Raw genomic sequence first — 10,627 nt, 5'->3', positions numbered from 1 at the left:
CACCCACATTAGAATGCGCCGGACTTCTTGGAATGCTTGCCGACTGCGCGTCCCTCCTTGGTGGTTGATGTATGCCACCGCTGTGGAGTTGTCCGACTGGATTCGGATCTGCTTTCCTTCCAGCCACTGTTGGAAGGCCAGTAGGGCAAGATACACTGCCCTGATTTCCAGAACATTGATCTGAAGGGTGGACTCCTGCGGAGTCCACGTCCCCTGGGCCCTGTGGTGGAGAAACACTGCTCCCCACCCTGACAGACTCGCATCTGTCGTGACCACTGCCCAGGATGGGGGCAGGAAGGATCTTCCCTGAGACAATGAGGTGGGAAGGAGCCACCATTGTAGAGAGTCCTTGGCCGTCTGGGAAAGAGAGACTTTCCTGTCCAGGGACGTTGACTTCCCGTCCCATTGGCGGAGAATGTCCCATTGAAGTGGACGCAGATGAAACTGCGCAAAGGGAACTGCTTCCATGGCTGCCACCATCTTCCCGAGGAAGTGCATGAGGCGCCGTAAGGGGTGCGACTGGCCTTGAAGGAGGGATTGCACCCCTGTCTGTAGGGACCGCTGCTTGCTCAGCGGAAGCTTCACTCTCGCTGCTCGAGTATGAAACTCCATGCCAAGATACGTTAGCGACTGTGACGGTGACAGATTCGACTTTGGAAAGTTGATGATCCATCCGAACGTCTGTAGAGTCTCCAGCGTAGCATGTAGACTGAGTTGGCATGCCTCTTGAGAGGGTGCCTTGACAAGTAGATCGTCCAGGTAAGGGATCACCGAGTGTCCCTGAGAGTGCAAGACTGCTACCACCGCCGCCATGACCTTGGTGAAGACCCGGGGGGCTGTCGCCAGACCGAATGGCAGAGCTACGAACTGAAGATGGTCGTTTCCTATCACAAAACGTAGAAAACGTTGATGTTCTGTAGCAATTGGCACGTGGAGATAAGCATCTTTGATGTCTATTGAGGCAAGGAAGTCTCCTTGAGACATTGAGGCAACGACAGAGCGGAGGGTTTCCATCCGGAACCGTCTGGCGTGCACATGTTTGTTGAGCAGCTTTAGATCCAGAACAGGACGGAACGAGCCGTCCTTTTTTGGAACCACAAAGAGATTGGAGTAAAACCCTCGCCCTTGTTCCTGAGGCGGTACCGGAACCACTACTCCTTCCGCTCTTAGGGAGTCCACCGCCTGCAGCAGGGCATCTGCTCGGTCTGGATGTGGGGAGGTTCTGAAGAACCGAGCTGGAGGACGAGAACTGAACTCGATTCTGTACCCGCGAGACAAAATGTTTGTCACCCACCGGTCTTTGACCTGTGACATCCAAATGTCGGAAAAGCGGGAGAGCCTGCCCCCAACCGGAGATGCGGAGGGGGGGGGCTGGAAGTCATGAGGTAGCCGCTTTGGAAGCGGTTCCACCATTTGCTTTCTTGGGGCGTGCGTGAGCCCGCCAGGAATCTGAGACTCTTTGCGTCCTCTGAGTCCCTTTGGACGAGGAGAATTGTGTCTTGCCCGAACCTCGAAAGGACTGAAACCTCTGCTGCCATTTTTTCTGCTGAGGTTTGCTTGATCTGGGCTGGGGTAAGGAAGAGTCTTTACCCTTGGACTGTTTAATGATGTCAGCCAATGGCTCGCCAAACAGTCTATCTCTAGATAAAGGCAAGCTGGTTAAACATTTTTTGGAACCAGCATCTGCTTTCCAGTCCTTTAACCACAAGGCTCTGCGCAAAACTACCGAATTGGCGGACGCCATTGAGGTGCGGCTGGTAGATTCTAGGACCGCATTGATAGCGTAAGACGCAAACGCAGACATCTGCGAGGTAAGGGACGCCACTTGCGGCGCCGCTGGATGTATGATAGCATCCACTTTTGCTAAACCAGCTGAAATAGCTTGGAGTGCCCATACGGCTGCGAATGCTGGAGCAAACGACGCGCCGATAGCTTCATAGACAGATTTTAACCAAAGGTCCATCTGTCTGTCATTGGCATCCTTAAGTGAAGCGCCATCCTCCACTGCAACTATGGATCTAGCTGCAAGTTTGGAAATCGGGGGGTCTACTTTTGGACACTGGGTCCAGCGCTTGACCACATCAGGGGGGAAAGGAAAACGTGTATCCTTAGAACGTTTAGAGAAACGCCTTTCTGGATGAGCGTCGTGTTTCTGGATTGATTCTCTGAAGTCAGAGTGATCCAAGAAAGCACTCAATTTACGCTTGGGATAGAGGAAACGAAACTTCTCCTGCTCTGCAGCTGCCTCCTCTGCAGAAGGGGCTGGGGGAGAAATATCCAACAGCCTATTGATGGCTGAGATAAGATCGTTTACCATGGCGTCCCCATCCGGGGTATCCAGATTGAGAGGGGTTCCAGGATAAGACTCCTGATCACTCTCTTCAGACGCATCACAGGGCGACTGATTGCGCTGAGACCCTGAGCAGTGTGATGACGTTGAGGGTCTTTCCCAGCGAGCTCGCTTAGGGTGGCTGGGGCTATCATCTGAGTCATAATACTCAGCTTGGGAAGCCGGGGACCCCCTTGCAGTCTGGACTAATTCCAACTGAGGGGGATTAGAGGACAGAGACCTCGCCGTGTCCATAGACTGAGCCCCAGTCATGGATTGCAAAGTTTCAAGGATTTTTGCCATAGTCACAGACATTCCATCAGCAAAAGCTGCAAAGTCTGTCCCTGACACCGGGGCAGGACTTACAAGCGTCTCAGCCTGGGTCACTACCCCTCCGGACTCCGGCTGGCGAAGCAGCACCGGATCTGAGCATTGCACACAATGGGGGTCTTTGGAACCTGCTGGTAGAGCAGCCCCACATGCAGCACACGCAGTGTACACAGCCCTAGCCTTGGCAGCCTTGCGTTTTGTGGATGACATGTTGCTGCCTCCTCAGAGCGATCTGGTATCCAGCCAGGAAGCGACCTCACAGTGCAAGAAATCACTAAATATATATATCTGGTGACACAGTACACCAATACACAGTGAGGCACTAGAGGGGCCAGCTGAAATGCCGCTTACCGCCCGCTTAAGAGCGGGTGTGTGGTATCCAAAAGCCCCCTAGTCCAGGTCTCCCAGAGCCTTGCGTCCTTCCTCCAGCCAGACTGCATGTAATGGCTGCCGGCGTTCTGAGAGAGGAGGGGGGGCGGGCCCTGGGCGTTCCTGGCTAAGAGCGGGAAGCCTGCTTCCCTCTGTGCCTAGTGAGAGGGCTGGAGCATGTAAATCAGGCTCCAGCCCTCGTCGCTGCGGTGAAACAGCGTCTCTCCCCTACCCTGATTGACAGGGTGGGGGCGGGAACGAAGCGGAGCTAGGCCGCAAAAGCCGGGGACTGGATTTATAAACGCCACCGCCGTAAAAGCGCGGTCGGCGTGTCCCCGGCGCACCACAAGTCACAGCAGCGCCGCCCGGTCCAGTGGGGGTCGGCGCTGCGTTCCCACACTACAAAGTCCCCCAGTAAACTGTAGGGACACTAACTCCCACGTTACGGTCCCCGGCGCACTACAACACCCAGCCAGCCCGGAGTGTGTCTGTGCCTGCCGGGGACACAGAGTACCTGTATGATGCAGGGCCATGTCCCTGATTGTACTCATGCTCCGAATCCATCAGGTTCTATGGGTCTGTGGATGGAGCCCGGCGTCAGAGCTTAGAGGCCGGCAGGATCCCACTTCCACAGAGCCCTACAAGGGGATGTGGAAGGAAAACAGCATGTGGGGCTCCAGCCCCTGTACCAGCAATAGGTACCTCAACCTTACAACACCATCCACGGGTGAGAAGGGAGCATGCTGGGGACCCTATATGGGCCCTCTTTTCTTCCATCCGAAATAGTCAGCAGCTACTGCTGACTAAAATCTGTGGAGCTATGCGTGGATGTCTGACCTCCTTCGCACAAAGCTTGAAAACTGGAGAACCCGTGATACCACGGGGGGGTATAGCCAGAAGGGGAGGGGCCTTGCACTTTTTAGTGTAGTGCTTTGTGTGGCCTCCGGAGGGCAGTAGCTATACCCCAATCGTCTGGGTCTCCCAATAGAGCGCTGAAGAAAATACGGTATATATATGTATGTATGTGTACATATATATATATTATGTATGTATGTATATGTATATATATGTGTATATATATATATATATATATATATATATATATATATATATATATATATATATATATATATATATACACACACACACATATATACATATACATACATACATAATATAAATATATGTACACATACATATATACATATATATATATATATATATATATATTACACACACACACACACACACACACACACTCACCTGTCCTCAGCGCCATGGCCCCGCTCGGCTCCACCCACTCCGCCCCCCGCACACATTCTCGGCGGCCGAGCGATCAGCTGATTACCCGGCGCTGGGAGCGATCAGCTGATCACCCGGCGCTGAGAGCGATCAGCTGATCACCCGGCGACCGGCTGATGGGAGCGATCAGCTGATCACCCGGCGACCGGCTGATGGGAGCGATCAGCTGATCACCCGGCGACCGGCTGATGGGAGCGATCAGCTATATATAATATAGCTATAAGATATATATATAAAAAAAAAAAAAAAAAAAAAAGGCTGATTCCGTTGTTTTGTACGATCTGTTGCGCCACTATATGCAACACATCCGTTGCATCCGTCACACAACGCAATGCAATGAATACTGTTCAACGCAAGTGTGAAACTAGCCTTATAAGGTGTGGTTCAGATGAAGTTGCTGACAAAATCTGGGTCATGAGAAGATTCCTTTTCACCGTAAAACGCCCTCATTTTACTTGACTGAAAATCTTATTGGTGCTTTCGGAACAGGTTGTTCTTCTGTATGTGGAACTGGGCTTATTGCAGATGGAATGTTTGGATACAGCAAAGTCCACATCTTCCTTGAAACTACTTATCTAATGGGGGCACTGTACAGAAATAATAATTGGTATTGTTATCGTGTGGCCCTCTCCAGAACACTGGGACTGCAAAAGGCATATTTTGCCTCTTCCCATGCAACTATTGGATAACATGTGATGCACATCTTTTGCAGCATGTGTGTGGATCCTAATTCTTGTTCAGATCTATTCTGCAGCCAAAATAAAGGTTGTAGGCTTTCCTTATCATGGCAGTCAAGTTTCACCTTTTTGACACAAAAGTGACTTCTCAGCATATGTAGCAAAAACGTTCTGCTTTGTTAATGCAAGAACTAGGCATATCTGAAAATCATATAGAAACATGTCAATATGCTAAGAAACTAGGCTAAGAAATTGCAAAACTGTATATCTTACACAGTATTTATAAGTAGTAAAAGTAGCTGAGGCAACTGTAGTTAGGATTACGTCATTGGAGCTGAGTTGATGTTATTTGATTGGTCACCCTAAAATGATAGAATGTTCAAGGCTCAATAGATTAAACAGATGATATAATAGAATAACAACTAACATTGCAATAATGATGATGACATAATGATGCAATTTTTCTATAAGCCTGCATGAAAGGTGTCATAAGTAGGGATGAGATATCACTACCATGCTTGGGTGTTCGGTACTCGTAACCGAAAGATCTTCATGAAAACTGCTTGAGTTCCCCATTCCATCCATTATACTCTTAACGAGTCACAAGTCGAGCTCGTCCGACTGCTTGTTACGAGTACTGAGCACCTAAGAATGGTCATGCTCGCTCATCACTAGTCATAAGCAATTGCAACCTCCTGGACCTTGAAAATTAGGGCCAGTCAGCAAGTTTAAGCATCATATACGTTTTCAGCACCACAAAATTAGATAAGTTCAACTATTTTCGTTTTTAATCCTCGGATGGGATTAATGTGGCTGACAGGCGCTTCTCTTTTACTTTCATTTCTCCCTCCTCACCAGATTTTCAGGAAATCCCCTCTCTCCAGGTAGTCTCCTGGCTCTAGCTGCTGTGTGAAACCTGGTACCACAGTTGGTCTGCAGAGCTTCAGGAGGGCAGATATACCTGTGCTGGCTTCTCAGGCTCATTGTTCCTGAACACATCACACTTTATAAGGTTGCTCTTTGCTCTGCAAATGTGTTTTTTCTGGGGAAACTTCAGGATCTAATTCTGAATAATTATGTGTGTAATATTATTTTAGGTGCCTTGAAATTATGTTTTTTTGCCAAATTTTTCTCTTTTTAATAACAGTTATGTGTATAACTGGGGGCTGTGTATTTCAGAGTTATTACTTTTATGTTGAGTAAATGGGTTTGTTTTGCACCTGATAGTGTAGTCTCTTTTACTGCATCTCTATGAAGGTCTCTGATCATTTTTAGATCACTGAAATTGCAAAAATTAGATATAGGTATTTTTCTAGCCTGCGCCTGACAAGCACATTATTCCGAAACTCGTTATTAAAGATATTGTTCCCACCAGAGGGTTAGGCTATGTGCGCACGTTGCGTAATTGCATGCAGTTACGCTGCGATCTGCACCGCAGCGTTACTGCATGCGTCCTGCGTCCCCAGCACAATCTATGGAGATTGTGCAGGAGACGTGCGCACGTGGCGTATTAGAGCGCAGCGCTTCGGCTGCTGCCCGAAGCGCGCGTTCTAAGAAGTGACATGTCACTTTTTTCATGCGCTCTGCATGAAGCCCCTGCTCTGTCTATGGGAGGGGCTGGGAGGGGCTACATGCAGAGCGCATGGAATCGGCTTTTGTTTCTGCAGCGATTTGAAGCGCATGTGTGCTGTTCAAATTGCTGCAGAAATTTCTGCAGGGTGAGTACGCAACGTGCACACATAGCCTTAAACTAATTTGGCAGTAGAACAGTATTTTTGGTCCTTGACCAGTAGTTCTTTTAATTTTTTTTTGGGCACTATATGTACTAAATACAGAGTTAAATATAGCATGTCAATAAACGATTAAAAAAGTACTTAACGCATAGGGAGCAAAAAGCAATGAGAGCCCTGCCAAATCCAGAATGGAAATGACTTAAAAAAAAAGGAAGAAGAAGGACTTGTACATAGGTACTATAAGGCAGCACAGAGTTCCTAGGTTTCCATCCTAAGCAGTTGCAGGGATTGTGGGTCCCGCCATAAAGACTCACTGCACACAAGCAAAATTACAAAAATAACATGCTTTTGATTTTTCGATTTGCACAAGTTCCAAATCGATCTTTTGCCTACTCATGTATCTAAGAACGTTATAAGCATTAATGTATCGCTCTCCACTAATGTCATTAAAAGTAAAACCGCCACAAGACCAAGGAAATGTTGCAAAATTTGAAAAACGGTTTAGATTATTTTGAGGCATGCAGAAGTTCATGAAACAAACACAGAATGCAGAGAGACATGGCTATGTTACAGCCTCTGAGCATCCCCACAACAGAGATGTCATTCCATGCGTCATTACCTCATAAAAGTGAATGAACCCTGTATCTGTAAGGGACTTCAAATAGAAAAGATCTCATAAGTCTCATGAATCATTAGAAAAATGAAGCAATTTTTAAAAAAAAAAAATGTTAATATTTTAAAAATATTTTCTACTGTCTAATTGATATATAATAAAACAAACAACAAAACACACTTGTGACCCACTATTATAACATACCCACAGTAAGGTGACGAGTTGCATTAGGACGCCCAAAAATTAGCAAAGAAATTTGGATGTGTAAAAAAAACAAAAAAAACAACAGTCTTTCAAGCCATGCACCACATTTATTATGCACTTAGACGTGATAGTGGCTAGAAAAAAAGGCGAACCCATGTGTCCAAATTGAGTCGAAAACTTGCCACAATTTTGCAGACCAAGGGAAGAAAAAGTAAGTAATCAGTGTCAGACTGCAGCAATTGATCTGAAAAGCCAAATCTATTGCAGACTCAAATTTTATTCTTGGAAAATCATCGTCTTAAATCCAGATGGCCCCAATGTTCCCAATGTACTCCAAAGTTGTACATTCCTGCCTGGCTAACATCTGTCATCACACAGGATTACTGAGCTGCAGGTAAGGGTCTGCATGTATTCCCATACAGGAATTAGGATTGTATACTGGAGAGGGAGGGCAGCGAAGAGAAAGCAGAGACTACTTAGATTAGGCTCAATTGAAGATTTCTGTAAATTATTTTTAGACACTAAAGGTACAATTTATATTAGGGTTACATGCCCCATAAACACCAACGCCTTGTTTAAACACTTAGGCCAAGTTCACACACTGTGTTTTTTTGACGCTGCGTTTTTGGCCGCTAAAAACGCACAAAAACGCACCCGCAACGAAAAAACGAGTCAAAAAACGCATGCGTTTTTACCGCGATTTGGTGCGTTTTTGGCTGCGTTTTTGATCTCTGCGTTTTGCTGCGTTTTTCCAATGCATTGCATGGGGGGAAAACGCAGTAAAACGCAGGAAAGAATTGACATGTCCATTTTTTTTTTCAAGCTCAAAAACACAGCTTAAAAAAAAAAGTTGTGTGCGGATAGCAAAAATGAAAACTCAGACTTTGCTGGGGAAGCAAAGTCATGCAGTTTTGAGGCCAAAAACGCACCCGAAAAACGCGCAAAAACGCCGCAAAAAATGCACTGTGCGCACATAGCCTAAGTGTGTGCTGAAAGTCTCATTTTCAAGGTTTTCTCCAGGCAAATGATATTTCCGTTTATTTTTAGGATAGCTAATCAGATCTATGGGAGACCAACACCCATTATCCCCATGATCAGCGGTTAGCCCTGGATTAGATTATGCTACACTGCATGGCTCTATTGAATGTGCAACATCTGCGACAGAGTACTGCAGATCAGCTGCTATTCTCATGAAAAGAAGATGACCAGTAGTACTTTGCAGCAGGCACTACATATTGAATGGAATTGGAAGCCAGCCCTGTCCTACTTGGGGACTACCAGAGATTCCTGAAAATACTCTCCTGAGGAACAGGGATGAGGACACCCTGCAGTAATACATAACTGATAACGCATTAGATAAAGAGTAATGGACCAAAAGAGGAGTGATTGGAGGCAAGGAAAAGGACTACACTGTGTGCAGACTTATTAGGCAAATTAGTATTTTGATCACATACTTTTTATACCTGTTGTCCTACTCCAAGCTGTATAGGCTTGAGAGCCAACTACCAATTAAGTAAATAAGCTGATGTGCATCTCTGTAATGAGGAGGGGTGTGGTGTAATGACATCAACACCGTATATAAGGTGTGCTTAATTATTAGGCAACTTCCTTTCCTTTGGTAAAATGGGTCGGAAGAGATTTGACGGCCTCAGAAAAGTCCAAAATTGTGAGATGTCTTGCAGAGGGATACAGCAGTCTTGAAATTGAAAAGGCGCAAAATAACTGCCTATGAACTGAGGAAAATCAAGCATGAAGCTGCAAAGATGCCATTTTCCACCAGTTTGGCCATATTTCAGAGCTGCAACGTTACTGGTGTATCAAAAAGCACAAGGTGTGCCATACTCAGGGACATAGCCAAGGTAAGGAAGGCTGAAAACCGACCCCCTTTGAACAAGAAACATAAGATAAAACGTTACGACTGGACCAAGAAATATCTTAAGACTGATTTTTCAAATGTTTTATGGACTGATGAAATGAGAGTGACTCTTGGTGGGCCAGATGGATGGGCCAGAAGCTGGATCAGTAAAGGGCAGAGAGCTCCACTCCGACTCAGATGCCAGCAAGGTGGAGGTGGGGTACTGGTATGGGCTGGTATCATCAAAGATGAACTTGTGGGACTTTTTCAGGTTGAGGATGGAGTGGAGCTCAACTCCCAGACCTACTGCCAGTTTCTGGAAGACAACTTCTTAAAGCAGTGGTACAGGAAGAAGTCAGCATTGTTCAAGAAAGAAGGGAATTTTGTTTACTTACCGTAAATTCCTTTTCTTCTAGCTCCTATTGGGAGACCCAGACAATTGGGGTGTATAGCTTCTGCCTCCGGAGGCCACACAAAGTATTACACTTTAAAAAGTGTAACCCCTCCCCTCTGCCTATATACCCTCCCGTGCATCACGGGCTCCTCAGTTTTGGTGCAAAAGCAGGAAGGAGGAAACTTATAAATTGGTCTAAGGCAAATTCAATCCGAAGGATGTTCGGAGAACTGAACCATGAACCAAAAGAACAATTCAACATGAACAACATGTGTACACAAAAGAACAACAGCCCGAAGGGAACAGGGGCGGGTGCTGGGTCTCCCAATAGGAGCTAGAAGAAAAGGAATTTACGGTAAGTAAACAAAATTCCCTTCTTTGTCGCTCCATTGGGAGACCCAGACAATTGGGACGTCCAAAAGCAGTCCCTGGGTGGGTAAAAGAATACCTCGATAAAAAGAGACGAAAAACGGCCCCCTCTTACAGGTGGGCAACCGCCGCCTGAAGGACTCGCCTACCTAGGCTGGCATCTGCCGAAGCATATGCATGCACCTGATAGTGTTTCGTGAAAGTGTGCAGACTCGACCAGGTAGCCGCCTGACACCCCTGCTGAGCCGTAGCCCGGTGCCGCAATGCCCAGGACGCACCCACGGCTCTGGTAGAATGGGCTTTCAGCCCTGAAGGAATAGGAAGCCCAGAAGAACGGTAGGCTTCAAGAACCGGTTCCTTGATCCACCGAGCCAAGGTTGACTTGGAAGCCTGCGACCCCTTACGCTAGCCAGCGACAAGGACAAAGAGCGCATCAGAACGGCGCAGGGGCG

At 46.8% G+C, this 10,627-nt stretch overlaps 1 protein-coding gene across 2 annotated transcripts in view; it reads right to left on the bottom strand.

Annotated features, from left to right (window-relative positions):
* POLR3A (RNA polymerase III subunit A) overlaps positions 1–10,627 on the bottom strand; it is a 317,895-nt gene that overhangs the window by 91,385 nt on the left and 215,883 nt on the right. The window contains exon 22 of one of the 2 annotated variants that reach the window (XM_075349070.1): positions 7,360–7,395. The exons of the other annotated variant lie outside the window; for it this stretch is intronic. Within the exon in view, the coding sequence (XP_075205185.1) occupies positions 7,360–7,395 (36 nt within the window). The remainder of the gene's footprint in view (positions 1–7,359; positions 7,396–10,627) is intronic. 2 annotated transcript variants of the gene reach the window in all.

The sequence above is a fragment of the Anomaloglossus baeobatrachus genome, chromosome 5 (assembly GCF_048569485.1).
Source record: "Anomaloglossus baeobatrachus isolate aAnoBae1 chromosome 5, aAnoBae1.hap1, whole genome shotgun sequence".
In the NCBI taxonomy this organism is placed as follows: domain Eukaryota; kingdom Metazoa; phylum Chordata; class Amphibia; order Anura; family Aromobatidae; genus Anomaloglossus; species Anomaloglossus baeobatrachus.
Note: the sequence above shows the minus strand (reverse complement) of the source record. Positions and strands in the feature narration are given on the sequence as shown.